Source organism: Bos javanicus, chromosome 20 (genome assembly GCF_032452875.1).
Source record: "Bos javanicus breed banteng chromosome 20, ARS-OSU_banteng_1.0, whole genome shotgun sequence".
Classification (NCBI taxonomy): Eukaryota; Metazoa; Chordata; class Mammalia; order Artiodactyla; family Bovidae; genus Bos; species Bos javanicus.
Genome location: NC_083887.1, coordinates 41311379 through 41338145, shown reverse-complemented (window position 1 = coordinate 41338145; position 26767 = coordinate 41311379). Strand labels below are relative to the sequence as shown.

At 42.1% G+C, this 26767-nt stretch overlaps 1 protein-coding gene and 1 pseudogene across 1 annotated transcript in view; one reads left to right on the top strand and one right to left on the bottom strand.

The window, feature by feature from the left end:
- GOLPH3 (golgi phosphoprotein 3) overlaps window positions 1–14665 on the bottom strand; it is a 51922-nt gene extending 37257 nt beyond the window's left edge. Inside the window, exon 1 of the mRNA XM_061393804.1 lies at window positions 14129–14665. Coding sequence (XP_061249788.1) covers window positions 14129–14353 — 225 coding nt within the window. The 5' untranslated portion in view covers window positions 14354–14665. The remainder of the gene's footprint in view (window positions 1–14128) is intronic.
- Window positions 14666–15413: 748 nt separating this feature from the next.
- Window positions 15414–23869, top strand: LOC133233714 (heme oxygenase 1-like; annotated as a pseudogene).
- Window positions 23870–26767: the final 2898 nt, after the last annotated feature.

The window sequence follows — 26767 nt, the reverse complement described above, 5'->3', positions numbered from 1 at the left end:
ACTGCTAACCAATGGACTGCCAGGGAATTCCCTAGCAAAGTTTTAAAAAGTATATTTAACAGCATCTTATTAATAAGATTTAACCATAATTCCATAATCTTTCCTAGGAAGCATGAAGGTTTTGAATAGTGAACAGTTTTGCAAAGCTGTTTTCATATATGTAAATTATCACTTTGTCTTACAATAAGTGAATAAAGCATTATTTTACATTATGTAAAGCATTATTATTTATATAAAGCATTATTATTTATTGAAAAATCTGAAGTTTAGGTAAATTAAGAAGTATAATCTCGTTATCAGTAGTTAAACCTCAAGCTACTCTGGTTAGATACTGTTCTTTGACCACCATGTTACACTGTCAGTATTTTAAGCTGAGGACATTTTGGAAAGCATATAGAATAATAAAAGCATTTAAGTTTTCTATCAAGTCACCATAACACTACTTATTAGATGTTGGCCTCTGCACGATTCTATTTACCTATTGAGTACCAAGACATTGCTAAGCAGAGGTAACAGAGATGACCAAGATATTTACAAGGCACAAAATGAAAAAAAAAATCATAATTCAATGTGATAAATATTGTAATACTGCTATGAATAAAATGAAAGCCTAACTCTCATGTGACAGTATTTGGAAACAAAGCCTCTGGGAGATAATTAGGTTGAGAAGAGGTCATGGGGGTGGGGCCCCGTCATGAAATTAGTGCTCTTAGAAGACAGTAGAGATTTTGCTGTCTCTGTCTTGACACACAGCGAGAGGAACCTCACCAGAACCCAATCACGCATCCAACCTTCCGGATGGTGAGAAAAGGAATTTTTATTGTTTAAGCCAATTCTGTTGGTATTTTGTTATGGCAGCCCCAGCAGACTATCACACATGCATAAATACCTACAACATTCTAGACACTGTGCGAGGTGTACACAATGATAGGAGAAAGGGATATGAGCGCAAGAATGGTGCCCTGGAGATCAGGTAAAGAGCTTTGGCTGGGCATCAAGAGATCGGTAAGAAACGGCTGCCAGGTAAAGAAGAGGAGGAGATCCTATACAGAAGAATCTGCTACAAACACAAAGGCCTAAAAAAGTAATAATGTGATTTCCAGGCTACTAGAGAGAAAAATAAAGGATGAAGGTCCACAGCACGACCATACTTATAATACACCCCTATTAAATATAGTACATCAAATAATATGTTTCATCATGCAGTCACAACAAATACTAGGGCATCTTATTTTTCATTGGAAAAATCCTTATTTACTAACATGGGAAGGTGGTCACTGTGCATTATTAAAACAGGGGTTAAAAAAGAGAAAGAAAAGGGGTTACAAACCAGTACTGGAAGGATTTTTTTTTTTTTAGTTTTAAATAAACATAGGCAAACTCATTGAAAATAGGACTGGAAAATAATGTAACACCAAAATATTACTGCCCAACTTCCACTACTTGCCTTTGTGCAATCCTTTCTCCACACAGAACTTTTTTTTTTATTGATAACATAAAGAGTGGGTATGAAAGTATTAGTTGCTCAGTCATCTCTGTCCATGGGATTTCCCAGGCAAGAATAGTGGAGTGGGTTGCCATTTCCTTCTCCAGGGAATCTTCCCGAACCCAGGGATCAAACCCGAGTCCCCCACATTGCACGCAGACTCTTTACTGTCTGAACCACCAAGGAAGCCCCAAAAGTTCTGTGTCTGTCCTTTCCCCACACAGAATTTTTTTTATTGATAACACAAATACTGGGTATACCACTCCCCAATACCTCCAGTGGCTTCCCAACTACACGCAGTATAATACACAAAGTCCTTAACCTGATTTGTGAGGCCTCTAGGTTGCAGCACTCTATCATCATCTCAGGTCTTTCTCCCCATCACTCCAGTCCTGCCTTCAACCACCTTTCAGTTCCTCAAACCAAACCAAGCTCTTCAATACCTCACGACCTTGAAACATACTAGTCTGTCTTCACTGGATTTGGCAGCTATTCATTCTCTGAGTCTCATGCCATGTCCTTAGAAAGTCCTTCCCTATGCTGTCCCCTCAACATCCATTCCCATACAGTTTTTTTCACAGTGACTATCACAGTGTTTAATTTACACACGTTTATTTATACACATATGTATATACCTATCTATATATGTATCTATCTTCCTTAGCACAATACCTTCTGTATAGCAGACATTCCACAAATGTCTGTTGAAGGAATAGAAGTTGAATTATGGATTTATTTTTATTTTGTAATCTATATTTTCTCAATCTTTTTCAACAATGAGCACAGACTTGTAAAAGAAAGTAATTAAGAACAGTATACTACCTATTGGTTCTTTAAACTCAAACCAATCATCTTTTCTCTAAGCTTTAATGGTAATTAAATTCAAATAATTCTTTCTGAATAATTATCTTTCTGTCTCATTCCCTCTTCATCCAAGACCCAGGCAACAAATTTCACAAATTCTTGTAACTTCAAGCCTATTACAAATCTTCCTGCCTCCAACTTTTCCATCTACCAATTCTTTCTTCACTTAAATATCTTTCTAAAAATCTAGTTTACATCATTACTGCTATCTTTACAAGCAACAACTGCCTTCACTATCATCTCCACCATCTGTTTAAAGGCTTCAAGGTACTGAGTTTTTTCATTTTCCCTATTCCACACATAATCTCCCTCATATCTTACCTTTTATTATTAGACAACTCAGATTTTATTCTTCAGCTTTAAAATAACATTTCTAGAAGGATAACTTTCCCATTTATTTATTTTTAATTAATTTATTTATTATAATTGGGGGCTAATTACATCCCACCCAGGAGATTAGTCCTGGGTGTTCACTGGAAGGACTGATGCTAAAGCTGAAACTCCAATACTTTGGCCACCTCATGTGAAGAGTTGACTCATTGGAAAAGACTCTGATGTTGGGAGGGATTGGGGACAGGAGGAGAGGGGGATGACAGAGGATGAGATGGCTGGGATGGCATCACCAACTCAATGGATGTGAGTCTGAGTAAACTCCGGGAGTTGGTGATGGACAGGGAGGCCTGGCATACTGCAATTCATGGGGTAGCGAAGAGTCGGACACAAATGAGCGACTGAACTGAATTACAATATTGTAGTAGTTTTGCCATACATTGACATGAAACAGCCATGGGTGTACCTGTGTCCCCCATCCTGAACCCCCTCCTACCTCCTTCCCCATCCCATTCCTCAGGGTCATCCCAGTGAGGACCCTGTCTCATGCATCGAACCTGGACTGGCGATCCATTTCACATATGATAATATACATGTTTCAATGCTATTCTCTCAAATCATCCCACCCTCGCCTTCTCCCACAGAGTCCAAAAGTCTGTTCTTTACATCTGTGTCTCTTTTGCTGTCTCGCATATAGGGTCATCGTTACCATCTTTCTAAATTCCATATATATGCGTTAATATGCTGTATTGGTGTTTTTCTTTCTGACTTACTTCACTCTGTATAATAGGCTCCAGCTTCATCTACCTCATTAGAACTGATTCAAATGCATTCTTTTTAATAGCTGAGTAATATCCCATTTATTTACTTTCACATATATATCCCAACATAACATTCTGTCTAGAATGCTAGTTTCCTATGAAGTCACATGCCACATCTCATTTAAAATTCTGCTCAAAACTTATCTTCCTAAAGTGCTCCCTTCCATCTCCAACACTCCTCTTTGGTGACACACCCAATTCAGGTCTTCTTCACTTACCCCAGTCCCGACAACACTGAGGACTGCTTCCCATTCCACCAGTGATAACAGGGTTACTTTTTCTTTCCTCATTAAATCGAAACAAGAACCCAACATGAGGAACTCCTCTCTTCAAAAGAATGCCCCTTTCTTACCAGCCATTAAGATGATTTTTAAAGAAATCATCATAGGAGGAATGGACAAAGGCTGCCACTGTTCCACAGACGAGGCAAAGGCATCCTCCAAAATGTGAGTGAAGCAATCTGGAGCTAAGAGAAAAGCCATTCCCTCACCAAACAGTTAAAGAAACTATATTAAAAAACACAAATCCTGTGACAGCCTGAAGAGGTGGGATGGGGTAGGAAGTAGAACTTGCAGCATACGAGGCTTCCTTGTCCTTCACTATCTCCTGGAGCTTGCTCAAACTCATGTCCATTGAGTCGATGATGCCATCCAACCATCTATCACCCCCTTCCCCTTCCGTGCTCATGCTCAATCTTTCCCAGCATCAGGGTCTTTTCCAAAGAGTCGGCTCATGTGTATACCTATGGTTGATTCATGCTGATGTATGACAGAAACCAACACAGTATTGTAAAGCAATTATCTTCCAATGAAAAATAAATTTAAAAATAAAATCAAATCACCAATCCTAGGCCTCCAATACCAATTCTACTGAAGGCAGAGTTTCTAATAACAAGGTTTATAATCAGAAACCACCCACAAAGGCATGGGTAAAGTAACTATGACAAAGCTTGAAATGCCAGTGTGTGGTTGTTACTGGAGGAGACGGATGGATGCAGGAAAAAGAAACAAGAGTTAAAAGAGCAAGAGCCCCAGAGAAGCAGAGGGCATCCTGGGGTGAGAGAAGGGAACAGCCACTTTACTTGTCATTAGAGTCATATTATCATTTTGGAGGTTTGGAGGCTTCTGATGCCTCTGAAGAGTCAGCCATTTCTTATGAGAATTGTTCAAGGAAGACTCTGGACTTGGCCTGAAAGTAAGAAATGGTACTTCAGGTGTCCAGATTTTCCAGCACAGCATGCCAGCAATTATCAAAAAAATAAACCAGATTGTAGGTTCAGGACAAACACATAGATAAGCAAGCACAGATAAGTAATCGCACTTGATGGAAAGGCTCACTTAAGCCCAGCAAAGCACAAAAAGGTTAAGAAATAATAAAAACAGTGTCTTAATTCACTTCTCAAGGCTAGGCAATTACCCATTCGCATTTGTTCAACACCTTGCAGTTTTCAAAAGCACTCGCACATATGCCAATCCACTGGAGCCCTACAATTCAGAAGTTATGGGACAGCCCACGAAGGCAGGCTCACTGTGCTCAGGGGGTAAAACTGGGGTCTAAGAATTCAATGGCCACCCCACTCCAGTACTCTTGCCTGGGAAATCCCATGGGCGGAGGAGCCTGGTAGGCTGCAGTCCATGGGGTCGCTAGAGTTGGACACGATTGAGCAACTTCACTTTCACTTTTCACTTTCATGCACTGGAGAAGGAAATGGCAACCCACTCCAGTGTTCTTGCCTGGAGAATCCCAGGGACGGCAGAGCCCGGTGGGCTGCCGTCTATGGGGTCGCACAGAGTCGGACATGACTGACGCAACTTAGCAGCAGCAAAAATTCAAAGCAGTTACCTTAACCCTTCTAACTAGTCAAGAGCAGGGCCAGAAGTCAAGAAATATGGCAATCTTCTGATTCCTGATCCAAGGAATCCACTATTGCACTTAACACTTGTATTTCCATTTAAGTCAATAACTTATTTTATTGGAACCACTTGCAAATCTGTCTTCTATATAGACTGGATGCTCCCCGAGCTAAGAGGATTTTCCTTGGAACTTCACCACCAGCAAAGACACTGGCACACAGATGTTCAATAGTTGGACTGAACTAAATCTGTTTCCATTATAACAGTGTACAGACAAAAAAATTAAATGAGCAGCTCAATTCAGTGACTGAACTGAAATTTAAGCTAAATTCTTAAAATGCTATTTCTGGGCTTATTTTGTTAACATGGTATAAAACTGTTTAACAGTTGCATTTAAGAAACCGGAACTAGAAAATGAAACCAGAGTAAAAATAACAGTCGGCAATTTAAATGCAGTCCTTTAATTCCAGTTTCTTCAAAGGGCAGAGGGTAGAGAGTGGGGAACAAAGACTTTACCTATAAATTATCAACCAACAAGGATAATTTTGTTCTTAAAGTTTAACTTACAACTCCCTACAGTTCAATATACTAAAATTATTCGTCCTACTACCAAACTACTAGTCAAATTCTATTACAATAAAAACTATCAAGAGAAAAAGATCTAAATCTCAGCTAAGCACAAACTCAGTATTTTCAATATTAATTTATTTCAGTATTTCTCAACTTTTTCTTCCCATTTCTGTTCCCTAAAGGAGCTTTCTCAAAGAGTGTTTTCTCTAACCACATCCTCTCCCATAAAATTTTGGTAAGATGGCACACCGTATGTACTCAGTCACGTCCAACTCTTTCAGACCCCACAGACTGTAGACAGGCTCCTCTGTCCATGGAATTTTCCAGGCAAGATTAATAGAGTAGGTTGCCATTTCCTTCTCCAGGGAATATTCCAGACCCAGGGATCAAATCCACATCTCCTGAGTCTCCTGCACTGGCAGGCGGATTCTTTACCACTAGCACCACCTGATCGGTTTATATACTGTATGTGTATCTATGCTTTATACATAAAAGGAGTAAGAATTTTTCATCACCATCCCCAGAACCAATTTTCTCTCCCTTAGGGATGACATGACCCTCAATGAAAATACATGCTTTACTAAGTATAGTAAATATTTCCTGTATGGGAGCTATATGCCAGGCTGAGATACTCACCATGGAAAAATTCTATGACAGCAACACAGTTTAGTTTTTTAGTTTACTGTAAAAGTTTTGACCCAGAGAACTGAAATGAAAAGGGCTTGAAGACAGAGACCTTCTTCCTAATATTTGCACCTCATCAAAGGCTTAGCTCAATAAACGTGATGAACACACGGACAGTATTAGAACTCTGTATGTGGTAGTTACACAATTTGCAAATGTCATCTAGCAAGATGACCAAGCTACAGAAATGCTGGCTTCCTATTTCCAACTGAAAATCCAACTCACCACAACCCTGAAACCTGAAATTTTCTGTAGTCAATTTTCAAGAGGAAAAAAAGAAGACAAAACACAGCCAAAACAAAAAACTTAAACTAAAACAAAGAAACAGTACCTCACAAAAGCTATGTTCCCTTTCTCTAGAAAAATATACACACACAATACATACAACTACAGAATGTTCACAGAATTTCTAAACTCCATCCTTTGACTCCAATTTAAGAATTTCTGTATTAAAAAAGTATGTAAATCATATACAATTTATTGTTTAAAAAGAAAGGCTTTTTTTTTTTTTAATTTAAAATTTAACTTTTTCAGCTTAAGACTGTATTTACCAGAAGTATTCTTTCTGGCAATAATGTACTTTAACATTAATTGTATTCTTGCAGATCAGAGATTTATCAAACAACTAGTAATACAAGATAATATGAATAAAATAACGCCCTACTATGTGTGTGTGTATATATATTTATCTTTAATACCTAATTTAAAACCTCAAGATTCACTAGATTATAATACTGTACAATACTATTGAAACAGGTTGCAGCTTTCAAGCTTTGATCAGAGAAACCTAAAGCCATGGCATCAATTTCAAAATGAAGACGGGTTCTCTCCTTTGTTACCTGTCATCAGATCAGATCAGTCGCTCAGTCGTGTCCGACTCCTTGTGACCCCATGAATCGCAGCACACCAGGCCTCCCTGTCCATCACCAACTCCCGGAGTTCACTCAGACTCACGTCCATCAAGTCAGTGATGCCATCCAGCCATCTCATCCTCTGTCGTCCCCTTCTCCTCTTGCCCCCAATCCCTCCCAGCATCAGAGTCTTTTCCAATGAGTCAACTCTTCACACGAGGTGGCCAAAGTACTGGAGTTTCAGCTTTAGCATCATTCCTTCTAAAGAAATCCCAGGGCTGAGCTCCTTCAGAATGGACTGGTTGGATCTCCTTGCAGTCCAAGGGACTCTCAAGAGTCTTCTCCAACACCACAGTTCAAAAGCATCAATTCTTCAGCGCTCAGCCTTCTTCACAGTCCAACTCTCACATCCATACATGACCACTGGAAAAACCATAGCCTTGACTAGACGAACCTTTGTTGGCAAAGGAATGTCTCTGCTTTTGAATATGCTATCTAGGTTGGTCATAACTTTCCTTCCAAGGAGTAAGCATCTTTTAATTTCATGGCTGCAGTCACCATCTGTAGTGATTTTGGAGCCCAGAAAAATAAAGTCTGACACTGTTTCCACTGTTTCTCCATCTATTTCCCATGAAGTGATGGGACCGGATGCCATGATTTTCGTTTTCTGAATGTTGAGCTTTAAGCCAACTTTTTCACTCTCCACTTTCACTTTCATCAAGAGGATTTTTCGTTCCTCTTCACTTTCTGCCATAAGGGTGGTGTCATCTGCATATCTGAGGTTATTGATATTTCTCCCGGCAGTCTTGATTCCAGCTTGTGTTTCTTCCAGTCCAGCGTTTCTCATGATGTACTCTGCATATAAATTAAATAAACAGGGTGACAATATACAGCCTTGACGAACTCCTTTTCCTATTTGGAAGCAGTCTGTGGTTCCATGTCCAGTTCTAACTGTTGCTTCCTGACCTGCATACAGGTTTCTCAAGAGGCAGGTCAGGTGGTCTGGTATTCCCATCTCTTGCAGAATTTTCCACAGTTTATTGTGATCCACACAGTCAAAGGCTTTGGCATAGTCAATAAAGCAGAAATAGATGTTTTTCTGGAACTCTCTTGCTTTTTCCATGATCCAGCGGATGTTGGCAATTTGATTTCTGGTTCCTCTGCCTTTTCTAAAACCAGCTTGAACAGTTACTTGTCATGACTCTTATTAAATGGAAGAAACAGGGGGAGGACAAGCCATCTCTTTGAGCGGCTTCAGAGGGACACTCCCATGAAAATAAAATCCCCTAAACAAAGACTACAGCAACTCTGAGTGATACAATTTACTCTGATTAATAGACAAATTATGCAGATACAAAGCAGAAAGTTTGCTTGGACATAAAGCAGTGTTGGGCCAAGTTTAACACAACATAACTGGACAAGTACAATGCATTTTACAGTCTTTTGAGATTTACATATGAGTGGACAATGACTATAATAGGTTATCTCTTTAAATGTCAAAAAGTATGCCTAAATATTTGATCAAAATAACTTCAAGGTGTAATTCTAAAAGATAATCACAAATGATCCATACAGGAATGCGCAGATGGTTTAAAATGAATAAATATCAAACATCAGTATGACATATAAAGTGAATCAGTATTTTGGCCACACTGTAAGAGAACCCTGAAGAAAAGTAATTTCACTAATATAAAATCTTATGTAAAAGATACAATCAAGGGGTTCAGTGAACTCCAAAAACTAATTTTATAACTAATATTTCATATGTGTGTCCTCTTAAATGCACCTGAAAAAATAAATGATCCCTCAAATCATTCAAAAGTATGAACAGCACATTATTTTTATTAAAGGAATAACAAAATTCTAAAACCTATAAGTCTTTATTATACTTTAAATTACTAAAATCTTAACACATCTTTAAATACTCAGTATTGAATGAATTTCTCATTAACAGATTTGATATGCAGATATGTGTATTACTGCATGTACAGGAAGGAGAATTTTTTTTTTTTTAAGTTATCCATCATAATAAGTACTGTACGTCAAAGTAGAAATCTTGGGAAACTCCAAAAATGGAACACTTTTAGATCACTCTTTAGAGCTAATTTAAAAGTCACACAAAAGACAGTTCTATCATTTTAGTTAAACTTAACTATTTTACCCTAAGTGTGTATTATCCAGCTCAAGCATCTACTTATTTTTCAAGATACAGAGTTAAATTAGCACATTAAGGTTCTTACCTGCAAGCATTCAAAACATCAAAAACTGACTGTGGCCATCTTTAAAAAGGGACTTTACTGGAAGGTTCTTAAAGCTTACAAAATTGAAAGATGCCTGGGAAATCAAGATGGAAAAGACAAGCACCACAGGGCTAGGGAGAAGGAATCTAAAACAAATCAGAGAACAATCTTACCCACACACTGATGCTCCACTGCTGCTGCTAAGTTGCTTCAGTTGTGTTCAACTCTGTGCGACCCCACAGCTAGTCACCCACCAGGCTCCCCCGTCCCTGGGATTCTCCAGGCAAGAACACTGGAGTGGGTTGCCATTTCCTTCTCCAATGCATCAACTGACAGGTCCTCCAAAATCCCCAAAGCCTCTGGTTCTGCTCTCAAGATCCAAAGTCCAAGGAGAAAACAAAAGGTTGGACAAGTCTAGGTCTGACTACACTACAAAAGGGAAGGGGAGAATGCTTCATTAGGGCATCCCAGGGATGTATACAATGGGAAACACCCTAGGCAAAATAAAACCTTAAAAGAACAACGTGAAGGGTAAAACAAGAAATGTTCACAACAGTCGTCAAAACTACAGGAGAGGTCTTCGTCTCCATTTTAGAGCTCTGAGGCTCAGAGCATTTGAACAATATGGAAAGCAAAGGATATACCTCAGATCAAGACTACACCATATCTTTCCACTCTGCTATTTCACATTCCACTCTAAATTATACCTGGTCATTTAATACAATCAAATCCAACTTTAAACCACTAAGATGTTCCATGAATGAAGATATTTAAAAGTATATGACACCAGTTATTTCACTTAATTCTCAATGAGGCATTCAGAAAACAATGACTATAGGAGGCATCTATGGAAAAATCAAATAGTTGGGAGGGGACACACTAGCTTGTTTGCTGTCTCTTCCTCTTAAACACAGGAGAGATTGCAGAAATCTTGCTAATTATTTGGAAGTTGAATTCAAGTATAAACCTATCTGCCATCTTGTTGTGGGCTACTCATTATTTACTTCAATACCTATGTCCTCTGCCTACTTTAAGCATCGAACCCCCAGAGGGGCCCAGGCATCTGTGTTTTAATAAGACAGAAAGTAAAATCATTGGTAAAAAAAATCTGAAATGAAATTCACAATAACTTTAGTTATCCCTAATAGGTAATCTGAAGCCAGACCATCTGCTCACTGGCAGGCAAGCTGAGCCTTCTGTTCAGTAAACAGGCGAGGAGGAGAATACTAGATTCGGGATATGAGTTAAAAGAATTTTTTTAATATTGTAGATTGTAAATGTGCTAAAAGTTAAGTTGATAATAAAATGAGAATGAACAAATGACAACGTCAAACAAGCAAGTCACAAACTTGCTTTACAAAAGATACAAATTAAAGTACAAAAAAGGGGGAAACTCTATGCTGAATTCTCAAGTCAAGCAAGTGGTGGCCCTTGAGGACCAGGCAGTGACTGGAAAGGAAATTAAGTGGGGCTTCTGGAGAGCTGCTCAGGTTGTTTCTTGATGTAGATGTTGGTTCAACAGGTGTGTTCAGTTTGCGAAAATTCTTCACACTCACGTGCACTTTTCTGTAGGTTTATTATTCAACAAAAAGTAATTTTTCACAAGCCATTAGTCTCAGCATTATTAAAAAAAATTAAAACCAAGCTAATTTCACCTCTCACAATTTCTTCAAAATTTTCCTTGTTTTGATTTCAAGTAAAGAAATCAGATGGTAAGAATGGTAAAGATGGTAAAGATTCTTCAGATGGTAAAGAATCTGCCTGCAATGCGGAAGACCCAAGTTTGATTACTGGGTTGGGAAGATCCCCAGGAGAAGGGAATGGCTACTCACTCCAATATTTTTGCCCTGAGAATCCTGGACAGAGGTTACAGTCCATGGAGTCGCAAAGAGTCAGAAAGGACTGAGCAAATTTTATCTATCTAAGGTTAGTTCACAAATACATAAAGTGTATCCATTATTAATGACAAACATAACCTTTGAATTTAGCTTTTGAGTATCTTAAAAGTACCCAGCTATGACAAAGATGGACATTAAATTAAAATAATAAAAAGTTAAAGCAGTGAGCTCTGTATTACAGCTAAAATTTAGAATTTGTTAATATGAAATTTAATAAGTTAAAACCTAGTATTAATAAGCATAAAAGCCTAGAGCCTACATGAGAGTAACTCCTGTCCCTAAAAAGAATGATACAAGTAGAAGACAGGAGGGGGAGGAAGGGGGGAGGGGGAGAGAAAGGGAGGGTGGGATCTCCTAAGGACAAAGATACAAATGCAGGAGTTGCCAGGGCTAATTATGTAAAGATGTGAGGACAGGGGGAAACACAGGTTAATCCCCAAAACCTCTAAAGCAATGCAAAGTCCCAACCCCGCCCACCACCACAATTCCAAGAACTTGCCTGCTAAAGGGAAAACAGTTTCCTTCGCTCTGTGGTTGTGGAAATGATCAGAATTAGCATCTGGACCTTGGCCAGGACATGGCAGAGTATAGTGTCTTCTGACACAAACACAACATATGGCCTCAATTACCTGTCACCAAAGAACTTCAAATTTTCTATATTTTGTAAGCACTATTAAGTTGCAACAAATAAATTCTTTAGATTATCTTCATGAAAACCAATCAAGGGAAAATAGCATGTTAATATTCTTCAGCTTAAACATGGATCAGTAGTGTCAGACTCCTGGGACTTCATGGACTGTAACCCGCTAGGCTTCTCTGTCCATGGAATTCCCCAGACAAGAATACTGGAGTTGGCTTCCACATTCAGAGTAACACATACTCAAAAAGGTACTTTCTCACTCTAATTTCTCATTTACAGTGACTCAGAAGTCCAAAAGCTAGTTTTGGTTTAGCTTTTAAGTTTTAGTTTTACACAAAGAATATATCCACATAGAAAAGTCTCAAAACTTACAAAGAAGATATTCACTGAGGAATATGGACAAGACTTGTTTTCTTCCTTTTGCTTTTTTTAGTATTTTTTACAATGTTACTTTTGTCCCAGAGTAAAAAGATAAAAACATTTATTACCAAGATTCTAAACTTTGAAGCTGAAAAAACCTTTTATAAACCTAAAATCACATGTCTAGGACACTATACCTCACTTGTTTTTCCAAAGAGAAAAAAGAAATTTCATATACAGCCTGGCTGCATCATAACTCAGGTACTAAAAGAGATATTGAGTCCCTTTCGTGGCCAGAGGAACATCAAGTGATCATCAGACAGACCTGAGCAAACTGGAAACCTAGGTAACACAAATACTCCAGACATTTCCATCAAGGTAAACTTTAACTCATTAGATTACTAAATATCAGGAGTCCACAAACAATCCATATAAAACTCACCTATATCTGATAAGTTTTGGAGAAAGATGACAAAGTTGCCTTAACATGATTTTTTTTTTTTTTTTTTGCCCATCTCTGTGAATTGGGAAAACTACTGAAAAACAAAAAAACTTAGATATTTTTGGATCTGACTCTCAAAATGTGCTGTCTGTAGTTTCCATATATAACAAGCTTCTGGGACCCTTCACCATACATGATTTATACAATATCCACTCGTCTGACCCTCGGCAGGTCTCTAAAAATAATCAGCTTTGCAGATACACACATGATAAAGCAAATACAGCAAAATGTTAATTATAGAACCCAGGTGAGTATATAGGTGTCCACCGTAGCATTTTTCCCAACTCCTCTATGTGTGAATATTTTCACAAGGTATAAGCGTGAAAATAATTGTTTCAAAGTGAGAACACACGTTATCTATCGAGACGCTGAGGCCTTTCATCAAGTCACAAACCTAGCATTTCAAGCACCCCCACGAAGAAGTCCCTCCTTCTTTGAGACTGCAAGACTTTTTTTTGAGAACAGTAAAACTGACGAAATGATAAAATTATAAAAATAATCTCTCACCCAAAGCATGTTTACCTAGAAAGACAATTTGCAGGAGGTTTCTTGAAAATTTTGTTGGACTTTAACAATAAAAATAAAACTTTTGCTTCCATTACCATTTCACGGAAATTTTTCAAAATTTCCAAACAATATACTTTAAGTTGTTGTTCTTTCTTGTCAGTCCTCAGAAAGCATGTCAGTGGACCTCTCCCAGGTCCTAAAACCTGCAGAACCTATGGGTTCAGGGCGCTGGTGGTTCCAAGTGTTTCACGCTAACCTGCACTCCGTGGGAATTGTACCAAGGTTTACCCGGGTTAAACAGGCGAGGAAAAAAGCGAGAACGCAAGAGACCGCCGTGGAGTCAAAATGAAAGGAGTGATTGAGAAACCAGAAAGGGAAATCCAAACAATCAGTGTGAGAGGGTGAGCTGGGAGCTCCTGCGCGCGGAGCTCGGAGAGCAGGCGCGCGGAGCCAGTAGCCGGGCTCCCGCCTGGCGCCCGGACCCTGCACCGGCCGCCCCCGCCCTGCCCGCCGCGCCCGCACCTCTCGGTCCTTGAGGCCCAGCAGGAGCACTTCCTCCATCAGGGTCAGCCGCGTTTCCTTGGAGTCGCCCTTGTCGTCGTCGTCCTGCTCGTCGCGACGGCTCTGCGCGTCGTCCTCGTCGTTGCCGCCGCCGCCGCCCGCCGCCCGCTCCTTGTCGGCGGCGTTGCGGGAGGCCTCGGTACGCCGCTGCACCAGCCCGGAGCTGCGCTGGGTCAGCGAGGTCATGGCTCCGCCGCGCCGGGCCGAGAGGGACGCAGGACCTGCCGGGTCTCCCTCTTCCTCCCTCCGCGGCCCCCGACCCGCGCTTCCGTGTTAGGACCGGGCACTGGGGAGACGTCCGTCGGCAGCGAGGCTGGATGCAGTCATGAGGAGACGGGCGGAGGGGGAGCGGGTGGGCCCGGCGTCGGTGGGGCGGACGAGGGGCTCTATACTTTCTGTGGCCGCGGCCGTGAGGGAGGCGGTAAAGCAGGACGCGGCTGAGGAAGAAGCGGCGGCGGCGGCGCCTTCCCAATATGGCGGCGCCGGCTGACGTCACTGGAGGATGTGGCACGGGCTGCGCGGGGCGGGCCCGGAGGGCGCCGGAAGCGGCGGGCAGGGACCCGGGCGCCGGGGAGTGGGCGGGGGCAAGGGTCTGCGGTCTAGGACCCCCGTCCCTGGCCCCTGGAACTCCCCCGGCCCTCGCCGTTTCCTTAGAGTCCCTTCAGCGCCTGGCCCGCGCCCCTCTTCCCGTGACGTGTCCTTCCTCCGTCCGCCTTCCCCTGTGTCCCCTAAGGAGCCGGGGCTGAAAGTAGACATTGGAAAGGCCTCAACGAATCGGGGCAGCCTTGGCCTTGCGATGGCGAACCATGATCCGTCTGGAGCTGCGCCCACAGCACCCGAGACACCACTATCCTCGGAGTAGGCCTCGGGCGGGGCTGGGCTTGGAGTCCGGTGTCCCGGTGAAACACTGGAAGGACTTTGCTCACCGCCGACGGAGCGTGAAGAGAACGCTCTCTCTGCCTACATTCCCAGACCCTTCAGGAGCAGCTGCGTTTACATAGCCTGAAAACGGACTTTTAGCTTTTCTGGGTGTATTACGGTACGAAGAGAGAGGTTAGAACAAATTGAATAGTTTGGTTTGTAAAACTTTGTCCCTCCTGCCTATCCGGGCGCAGTGAGTACAGTTAGCACTGCACAGGTCAGTACAGTCAACCTTAACGAGCTTTTTATAGAGACAATAAACCTGTTGCGTTTCATGCCACGTCTTTGCACACATTAAATCTTTCAATTTAATTACTAGGTTAAATTCTCTTGGCGTGCTTGACTGTGCACGTTCTGTTAAAGAATAGATGTCAAACCTGAGGGGAGGGCGTTGGAAGGCCAGGAGAGTGGAACTTACACATAAAACAGTATCCAGAAATGGCATTGTATGCCATCCGACATTATTTAAAGTCAGGAGTGACCACAGGCTGTGGCTTCACAATGATTTAGATAGGAGGAATGTAACTGGACTGAAGCTGTAATAAGAGAGAAACGCCCACGATAAAACCGTAGCATGGAACATTTTGGCTACAGAGTTATTTTCCTTCCACAAACCCATTATCGAGAACTCATGCTGGCCTTCACCACCACCACCACCCCCTGCCTCGGAAAATGGGAAGCTAAATCTGGGGTGGGGAGAAGAGGGCAGGATGAGCACAATGTTCCCTTCCTTTTTCCTATCTGTTTGAGCAAAGGTCGATTTCAGTTCAACCAATTTCTTTCATTGGCATCCTGTTCAACTGTTTTTTCCCTCTTCCCCCCACTCCCCGCCCCCCAGTTCTTTCACAAATAGTTTAAAATGTTGCTTTTCAAAAGAAATATAATTAGTTGATTAATATAGTCAAATATATAGTTTAAAGAGTATGAAGATAGATACAGTGAAAATCTTCATTCTAGCCCTGATCCTGTTCACCCAGTTGTTCCCCTCTTCCCTTGGTGATTTTCAAATACCTTAGCAGATTAGGGGAAACCTAATTCCCCTCCCCTTGAGTGTGGGCCAGACTTTGTGACTCTCTTCAAAGGAATTGAATGTGGCAGGCAGGACTTTGTGTGACTTCTCAGATTAGGACAATAGTGTTTGCAACTTCTCCCTTGTTCTCCTTTCCTCTCTCTCAGATCTGAGGGAGGCCAGCTGCCCTGTCATGAAGACATTAAAGCAGCCTTATGAAGAGGCCTAGTTGCAAAGGAACTGAGGCCTCCTGCCCAACAGCCGTGTGAGTGAGTCATCTTGGAAGTGAATCCCCTGAATGTGTGCTAAATCACTTCAGTAGTGTCTGACTCTGTGACACTATGGACTATAGCCCGCCAGGGATTCTCCAGACAAGAATACTGGAGTGGGTTGCCATTCCTTTCTCCAGGGTATCTTTCCTACCCAGGGATTGAACCCAAGTCTCCTGTAGCTCCTGCATTACAGGCAGATTCTTTACCGCTGAGCCATCAGGGAAGACAAATGTGTTAATTACAACCTCATTAAAGATTCTGAACCTCTACCACCAGGCTAAGCCATTCCTGAAATGGCTTCAAAAACAGTGAAATAATAAATATTTGTTGTTTTCAGATACTAAGTTTGGAATAATTTGTTATGCAGTATAGGTACTAAGAACTTCCCTGGTGGCTCAGATGGTAAAGAATCTGCCTGCAATGCAGGAGATCCAAGTTTGAGTCCTCCGTTTGGGAAGATTCCCTGGAGAAGGGAATGGCAGCCCACTCCAATATTCTTGCTGGAGAATTCCATGGACAGAGGAGCCTGGTGGACTACAGTCTGTGGGGTCTCAAAGAGTTAGAAACAACTGAGCGACTTACACACACACAGGTACTAAAATTCTCGGGCATATATACACAAATATATCAGTACTTAAGAGCTTGTTTGTGATTACTTTCAGTTGCTTCATATTCTATTGTATAGACATACCATAATTTTTTTGGTCACACCCCTATTGATGGACATTTAGGCTGTTTCCAGTCCTTTGCTATTGGAAACAATACTATAATAAATACAGTGAATAGCTACATTTTGTCCACAAAAATATATGCTCATTGTCTATTCCTGCAACAGTATCATACTTTTGAAATTGTTCAGACTTTACGTAACTTCATTGCTCTTTTTTCTTTAAGAGTTTTCCTAGCATTTTTTCCTTACTTATTTTCTACAAAGTAGACTTCAAAATCACCTTGTCTCTATACAAAGAAAAAGGGAGGAAAGGAAAGAAAGAAAAAACAAAGGAAGGAAGGAAGAGAAGAATAAATTGTATTTGGGAACCAAAATATATATTCCTAATAACAAGGACCATTTATTTATTGACTGCTGGAAATGTGCCAGGCATACTTTCCCGAGGAGAAGACAATGGCACCCCACTCCAGTACTCTTGCCTGGAAAATCCCATGGATGGAGGAGCCTGGTAGGCTGCAGTCCATGGGGTCGCTAGAGTCGGACACGATTGAGCAACTTCACTTTCACTTTTCACTTTCATGCATTGGAGGAGGAAATGGCAACCCACTCAGGTGTTCTTGCCTGGAGAATCCCAGGGACAGCGGTGCCTGGTGGGCTGCTGTCTATGGGGTCACACAGAGTTAGACACGACTGAAGCGACTTAGCAGCTGTTAGGTGTGGACTTCAACTGCTTCCTGCAGTGCAGCTTGTTGGTCCCATACCTCATGTCCATGTGGGTCACCTCCAAATGTTCAGGAGTTAGCAGTTCAAGCTGGTGGATGAATGCTGTCCTTTCTCTTCCCTGCTACTGCTACTGCTAAGGTGCTTCAGTCGTGTCCGACTCTGTGTGACCCCGTAGACGGCAGCCCACCAGGCTCCACCCTCCCTGGGATTCTCCAGGCAAGAACACTGGAGTGGGTTGCCATTTCCTTCTCCAATGCATGAAAAGTGAAAGTGAAGTCACTCAGTCGTGTCCGACTCTATGCGACCCCATAGACAGCAGCCCACCAGGTTCCTCTGTCCATGGGATTCTCCAGGCAAGAGTACTGGAGTGGGGTGCCATTGCCTTCTCTGTCTCTTCCCTAATGGATTGTTTTTAGATCGTTTATACAACTTCTCAGTGATACTAAGCTACAGCAAGCTCAACAACACATTCTACATATGGCTCTCCCACTTTAAGCCTCAATCCGTCTGTCCTGTGCGCCCCATTCCTGGGAGATGGACTCCGTAACAAAATAGTAGCACAAAAGCCTTTGTCTTGGGTCCTGCCTTCTGGGAATTCCAGAGTAACAAACCCATCTTTTTTGCAAAGAAACTGAAGCTTGGGGACGTTAAGTAATCAGCCCAACCAAGCACATCTGGCAAATTGCAAGCCTGCTGCTTGGTGAAATAAATGCTCATTATTGTGACTAAGATTTTGTGTTATCAAGCAGCAGTATCTGGGTGATACTAATATGTTAACCCAGTTCTCACAACATCCTATGTGCTATAATTAGCCTTATTTTACAGAAAAGGCACAAAGAGATAAAGTATCTTACCCAAAATCCACAGCCTGCCTCCAGAGTCCATGTTCTTAACCAAAACCTCAGAATGATGCAATGATTTTACAGTACAGGAAGTGGTCTTTTCATAAGAGACAAGCAGGTCCAAAAACACATATGCAAAGTTTCAAAGATACAAAAATTTTTTAAAATATTTACTTATTTACATGGGATCTTCGTTGTGTCACACAGAATGCTTTGCTGTGGCACATGGACTCTCTAGTTGAGGCAGGTGGGCTCAGTAATTGAGGTGCTTGGGTTTAGTTGCTCCTCGACATGTGGGATCTTAGTTCCCCAACAAGGGATTGAACCTGCATCCCCTTCCGTTGCAAAGCAGATCCTTAACCACTGGACCACCAGAGGAGTCTCCTAAAATTTTATTTTTGAGTAAGTGATAATAAATTCACATACTTCAAAAATAAAAATGGATAAAAGGAACATACATAGAGAATTTGTGCTCCTTCCCATGCTCCCATCTATCAAAGGCATAATTGTAACATAGCCCTTATAATTCTTGCAGCCCTACTATCTACATGTATGTGTGATCCCCTCTCCTTCAGTGGGAGCAGATTTTGTAAATTACTTCTAACCACTGTGTGTGTGTGTAAAAGTCACTCCGTTGTGTCTGACTCTTTGCAACCCTATAGACTGTAGCCCACCAGGCCCCTCTGTCCATGGGATTCTCCAGACAAGAATACTGGAGTGGGTAGCCTTTCCCTTCTCCAGGGTCCCAACCCAGGGATCAAACCCAGGTCTCCTGCATTGCAGGTGGATTCTTTACCATCTGAGCCACCAGGGAAGCCCCATTCTAACCACTAGAATATGGCAAAAGGGAGGGGATGGTGCAGGTGTAATTAAGGTCCTTAATAAATTCACACTGAGTTAATCAAAAGAGATTATCCTGGGTGGGTCTGCATAATCAGGTGACATCATCACTTTCTCTTGAAAGTGAAGCCATCTCTTCTTTAATTAGAGAGACTTGAGTCAGCTGAGACATTCTCTTGAAACAGCTGCGTTGTGAACTGCCATGGAGAGGGGTAATCTCTAAGAGCTGATGGTCTCAATCTTAGAACTAAAGCAACTAAATTATGCCAACAGTATGAATGAGCTTGGAAGAGGACTCCAAGTTCCAGGTGAGAATATACCCCAGCCAACACTTTGATCAAGTGAGACTCTGAGCAAAAAATCCAGTTAAGCTATGCCAAATTCCTGACCGATAGAAACTCTGAAATAATAAATGTGTGTTGTTTTAAGACTGCTTCTGCTGCTGCTGCTAAGTCGCTTCAGTCGTGTCCGACTCTGTGCGACCCCATAGACAGCAGCCCACCAGGCTCCGCCGTCCCTGGGATTCTCCAGGCAAGAACACTGGAGTGGGGTGCCATTGGCTTCTCCAATGCATGAAAGTGAAAAGTGAAAGTGAAGTCCCTCAGTCGTATCTGACTCTTTGCGACCCCATGGACTGCAGCCTACCAGGCTCCTCCGCCCATGGGATTTTCCAGCCAAGAGTACTGGAGTGGGGTGCCATTGCCTTCTCCGTGTTTTAAGACACTGAACTTGTAATTTGTTATGCCACAGATGCAGGTAGGTTGGGAAAAACAGAGTGGTAAACTATATATCATGAAAACAGCAACCATCAGGCAAAATAGACTTTAAGACCACACATACACACAACATTGTAAATCAACTGTACTTCAATAAAAAATTAAAATAAGTATAAGACCACACATACACTAGAAATACACTCTCACAAAAGTTAATAGGAATACACTCTCACATTTGTGGTCAGTCGATTTTTAATAAGGCTGCCAAGACAATTCAATGGGAAAGAATAGTCTTTTCAAAACAAATGGTACAGAAACAACTGTTTATCCACATACCAATAAATAAAGTGGAAACCCTACCTTACACCATATACAAAAATTAACTTAAGATGGATCAAAGGCCTAAATGTATAGCTAAAAATATAAAATGTTTAGATGAAAATTGGCTTCATGCTGTTGTATTGGGTAATGGTTTCTTAGATATAACCAAAAACCCAAACTAGAAAACAAAAAAGAGATAAATTGAACATTATTAAAAGAATACCATTAAGAAAATGTGCTTCAAAGGACACCATCAAAAAAAATTAAAAGTCAACTGGTGTAATGGGAAAAAAATTTTATAAATCATATACTTGATAAAGAGCTTATAACTAGAATATATAAAGAACTCTTACAACTCAATAATAAAATCACAAGTAATCCAATTTAAAATAGGCAGAATAGACAGTCGCCCTGCTGCCTCCTCCGTCTGAGCGGCTAGAGCCAGAGTCCTCGAAGCCAGTCCAGAGCCGGAACAAGTGCAGCCCCAAGAAGGAGCACCCGCAGGCCAACAGCATACCCCAGGATTTGTCAGAGGCCCTGAAGGTGGATCTAGTGGTAAAAAAACCCACCTGCCAACGCAAGAGACTTAAGAGACATGGGGTTCATCGCTGGTTGGGGAAGATCCCCTGGAGGAAGGCACAAGCAACACACTCTGGTATTCTTGCCTGGAGAATCCCATGAGCAGAGGAGTCTGGCGGGCTACAGGTCACAGAGTGGCAAAGAGTTGGACACGACTGAAGAGACTTAGCACCCACACACATGAAGGAGGCCACCACGGAGGTGCACACCCAGGAGGAGAATGCAGAGCTCTTGAAGAGCTATCAGAAGGGAGAGGGTAACCTCTGAAGGCTATAAGCTGGTGATGGCGTCTCTGCATCACGTCTCCTTGGCGCTGGAGGAGGAGATGGAACACAACCAGGAAAACCCGGTCTACGCCCCGCCTCAGCTCCCCGGAAAGCTGCACCGCAGGGCCGCCCTGGAACAGGAAGTGGCCTTCCAGTACGGGCCCGCGGGCAAGAGGGCATCCCGTATGCGCAGGCCACCTCGCACTCGGTGCCGAGACTCCAAGAGCTCAAGCTGCTGGTGGCCCACGCCTACACCCGCTACCTGGGCGACCCGTCCAGAGTGCCACGTCCTCAAAAAGATCGCTCAGAAGGCCCTAGGCCTGCCCAGCTCCGCAGGGCCTGGCCTTCTTCACTTTCCCCAATATCACCAGCGCCACCGAGTTCAAGCAGCTAGTTGTACGGCTCCCGCATAAACACTCTCGAGGGGACCCCCGAGGTGGGGCAGTGGGTCCTGCACGAGGCCAAGACTGCTTTCCTACACAACATGCAGCTGTTTAAGGGGTTGCAGGGGCTGCTGACCCCACAACGCCAAGGACTAGGACCATATGCGGACACCAGAGCTTCGCAGGCAAACAGGCAGCAAGGCTCAAGACTCCACTCTCACCACGGCGGACCAGGAGGAAGCCCCAGCGCAGCGGCATCTCCCAGGCGCCGCTTGTGCGATGGGTCCTCGCAGTCAGCTTTCTGGTGACCACGGTCAACTTGAGGCTTTATGCCATGTGAATACAAGCGTGCTGGCTTCCTGAAGGCCATGAACTCTTTCTGGGGAGGGGCTCAGCTAACTTTCTCACCGTGGGCATGGAGCGGGGGAGGGGCAGCTGTTGGGGCCCCTGGTGTCTCCCTGTGTCCCTCTCTCTGGAAGGAGCCTGCGACATCTCCCCCAACCAAAAGCACTCCAGTCAGTGACCTGAACTTCAGAGTGGGAGGAGGGGTCCTGCCCAGCCCCTCAGCAGCCTCCTCTTCCTGCTCCTGCAGCAGAGCCCAGAAGATGTAGCCAGAAGGGACAGCTGTCCTGAACCTCTGAATGGCCTAGGTCTGAGGTCTCCTTTTGACCCCCTGCCCTGTGGGCCATGGCAGCTTTTGTATAACAGTTCGAAGATGTTGTGTCTTGTGTTTCCATCTTGTTTTTGTTGGAGCTACTTTTTGTTCCCATCTCAGACTGAACTGTGGTATTTTGTTGTGTTCTGTTATGTTTTTATAGCAGGGTTGGGATGGAATGTGAGGGCTGGGGAGGGAGATGTTTAACAGGACCATGGCCTTGGTTGCTAACGTTTATGCCAAATAATAAGCTACATGACCTGATTGAAAAAAATAGGCAAAGTATAGGTATATACTTTCCAAAGTAGATAAAAGAATAGCCAATAAGCAAATGAAAAGATGTTCAATATCATCAGGAAAGAGCAAATCAAAACCGTAATGAGATACCACTTCATACCCCTGGAATGGCTATAATAAAAAAAAAACCTATATTAATAAGTATTATAATGTGGAAAAACTGGAACCCGAGTAGTAGTTATAAGATAAAATAGTGCACCACTTTGGAAAACCCTTTGACAAAGGTTTTAACATCAAGTTACCATATTACCCAGCAATTCCATGTCTACGTATATACCCAAAATAAATGAAAACATATTTTCCACAAAAACCTGTAAGTGAATATACATAGCACCATTATTCATAATAATAGGGGGGGAAAAAGTAGGAACCACCCAAATACATCAACTGATATGGATAAATAAAATGTAGTATAAGTACATCATGAAATATTAGGCAACAAAAAGCAAGTGCTGATACATGCTACAGCATGGATAAACTTTGAAGACTTGATGCTATCTGAAGGAGCCAGTTACAAAAGATCACATACTGTGCACTTCTCTTTATAGGAAACGTCTAGAATGAGCAAATATATAGAAATGGAGAGTGGATTAGTGATTGCCCAGGGCTGGGGAGACTGGAAGGGCATGGGGAATGACTGTTAAATGGGTCCAAAGTTTCTTTGGGGGATGATGAGAATGTTCTAAAACTAATAGTGGCGGTTGCACAATTCTGTGAAGATACTGAGAACCACTGAATTATAGAATTTAAAAGGATGAATTGTGTGGTACGTAGATTATATTCCAATAAATCTGTTATTAACAAAAGGTAGGGATCTTTGAATTAGGTCTGGCTACAAGCATGTTCCAAGATGCTATATTATTGAGAAAATTTTTTTTGGATTTTTTAAAAATGTACTTTTTGTAATAGGGGCTTCTTAATTTTTAAATTAAAATGTCTTGAACAAAGTTTGCTCTTTGGTGATGAATAATAAACATACTTTTGAAATAATAAAACATAAGCTCATAGTTTTAACCAATAAGTTTGGATGAGGATTTAAAATTTTAAAGAAATATAGAACAAGGTATTTTTGCTTACCTTCATTGAAAATTACAAGTAAGAAAACAAATAAACATCAAAGAAATACACAGACTAGATAAACTATAAAAATATTTTTATTTCTTTATGTAACAGTCTGTCACACAAATTCTAGGATTATACAGTTTAAGGAGCTCTCAAGGGATCAACGGAGAAGGCAATGGCACCCCACTCCAGTACTCTTGCCTGGAAAATCCCACAGACGGAGGAGCCTGGAAGGCTGCAGTCCATGGGGTCGCTGAGGGTCAGACACAACTGAGCGACTTCACTTTCACATTTCACTTTCATGCATTGGAGAAGGAAATGGCAACCCACTCCAGTGTTCTTGCCTGGAGAATCCCAGGGACAGGGGAGCCTGATGGGCTGCCATCTATGGGGTCGCACAGAGTCGGACACGACTGAACTGACTTAGCAGTAGCAGCAAGGGATCAAGGAATAGCAAGGAGACATAAGAAAGCCTTAAGTGAACAATGCAAAGAAATAGAGGAAAACAATAGAATAGGAAAGACTAGAGGTCTGTTCAAGAAAATTATAGATACCTAGGGAACATTTCATGCAAAGATGGACACAATAAAGGACAGAAACAGTAAGGACTTAACAGAAGCAGAAGAGATTAAGAAGAAGTGGCAAGAATACACAGAAGAATTGTACAAAAAAGATATCAGTGATCCAGATAACCACGATGGTGTGGTCACTCACATAGTGCCAGACATCCTGGAGTCTGAACTCAAGTGGACCAGGAAGCATTACTACCAACAAAGTTAGCAACAGTGATGGAATTCCAGCTAAGCTTTTTCAAATCCTAAAAGATAATGCTGTGAAAGTGCTGCATTCAATATGCCAGCAAATTTGGAAAACTCAGCAGTGGCCATAGGACTGGAAAAGGTCAGTTTTCATTCCAATCCCAAAGAAGAAACAAAAAAGTGAAAGTGTTAGTCACTTAGTTGTATCTGACTTTTTGTGACCTTGTGGACTTCAGGCTGCCAGGATCCTCTGTCCATGGAATTCTCTAGGCAAGACTACCTGAGTAGGTTGCCATTCCCTTCTCCAGGGGATATTCCTGACCCAGGGATTGAACCTTGGTCTCTTGCACTGCGGTCAGGTTCTTTACCACCTGAGCCATCAGGGAAGCCCAATTCCAAAAAAGAGCAATGCCAAAGAATGTCCAAACTACCACATAATTGTGCTCATTTCACATGCTAGCAAGGTAATGCTCAAAATCCTTCCAACTTAGGCTTCAACAGTACATGAACTGAGAACTTCCAGATACACAAACTGGATTTAGAAAAGGCACAGGAATCAGAGATCAAATTGCCAACATCTGTTGGATCATAGAAAAAGCAAGAAAATTCCAGAAAATCATCTACTTCTGCTTCATTGAGTATGCTAAAGAGTTTGTGCAGATCAAAACAAATTGTGGAACATTCTTAAAGAGATGGAAATGTCAGACCACCTTACCTGCCTTCTGAGAAACCTGTATGCAGGCCAAGAAGCAACAGTTAGAACCAGACATGGAAAAATGGACTGATTCAAAATTGCAAAGGGAGTATGTCAAGGCTGTATATTGTCACCCTACTTATTTAGCTTCTATGTAGAGTACATCACATGAAATGCTGGGCTGAATGAAGCACAAGCTGGAATCAAGATTGCCAGGAGAAATATCAATAACCTCAAATATGCAGATGACATCACCCTAATGGCAGAAAGGGAAGAGGAACTGAAGAGCCTCTTGATGAAGGTGAAAGAGGAGAGTGAAAAAGCTGGCTTAAAACTCAGCATACAGAAAACAAAGATCATGGCATCCAGTCCCATCACTTCCCATGGCAAATAGATGGGGAAACAGTGACACAGTTTATTTTCTTGGGCTGCAAAATCACTGCAGATGGTGACTGTAGCCATGAAATTAAAGGGTGCTTGCTCCTTAGAAGAAAAGTTACGACAAACCTAGACAGCGTATTAAAAAGAAGAAATATCACTTTACCAACAAAGGTCCATATAGTCAAAGCTATGGTTTTTCCAGTAGTGATGTATGGATGTGAGAGTTGGACCATAAAGAAGGCTGAGCGCCTAAGGACTGATGCTTTTGAACTGTAGTGCTGAAGAAGACTCCTGAGAGTCCCTTGGACAGCCAGGAGATCAAACCAGTCAATCTTAAGGAAATCAACCCTGAATATTCATTGGAAGGACTGGTGCTGAAGCTGAAGCTCGAATACTTTAGCCACCTGATGCGAAAAGCCAACTCATTAGAAAAGATCCTGATGCTGGGAAAGTTTGAGGGCAGGAGGAGGATGAGGTGACAGAGGATGAGATGGTTAAATGGCATCATCAACTCAATGGACATGAGTTTGAGCAAGCTTCGGGAGACAGTGAAGGACATGCCAGGGAAGCCTGACATACTGCACTCCATGGCATCATAAATAGTGGGACACAACTGAGTGAACAACAACACAACAAGGGATCAAACAGTTCACAATTCTGAAATTTTTCCAACTGCCTACTCATTTTTCTCACATCCATACATGAAGCAGGGTGAAGGCTAATAGAGTTTTGCCAAGAGAATGCACTGGTCATAGCAAACACTCTCTTCCAGCAACACAAGAGAAGACTCTACACATGGACATCACCAGATGATCAACACTGAAATCAGATTGATTATATTCTTTGCAGCCAAAGATGGAGAAGCTCTATACAGTCAGCAATAACAAGACCGGGAGCTGACTGTGGCTCAGACCATGAACTCCTTATTGCCAAATTCAGACTGAAATTGAAGAAAGTAGGGAAAACCACTAGACCATTCAGGTATGACCTCAATCAAACCCCTTATGATTATACAGTGGAAGTGAGAAATAGATTTATGGGAGTAGATCTGATAGATAGAGTGCCTGATGAACTATGGACGGAGTTTCCTGACATTGTACAGGAGACGGGTATCAAGACCATCCCCATAGAAAAGAAATGCAAAAAAGCAAAATGGCTGTCTGACGAGGCCTTACAAATAGCTCTGAAAAGAAGAGAAGTGAAAAGCAAAG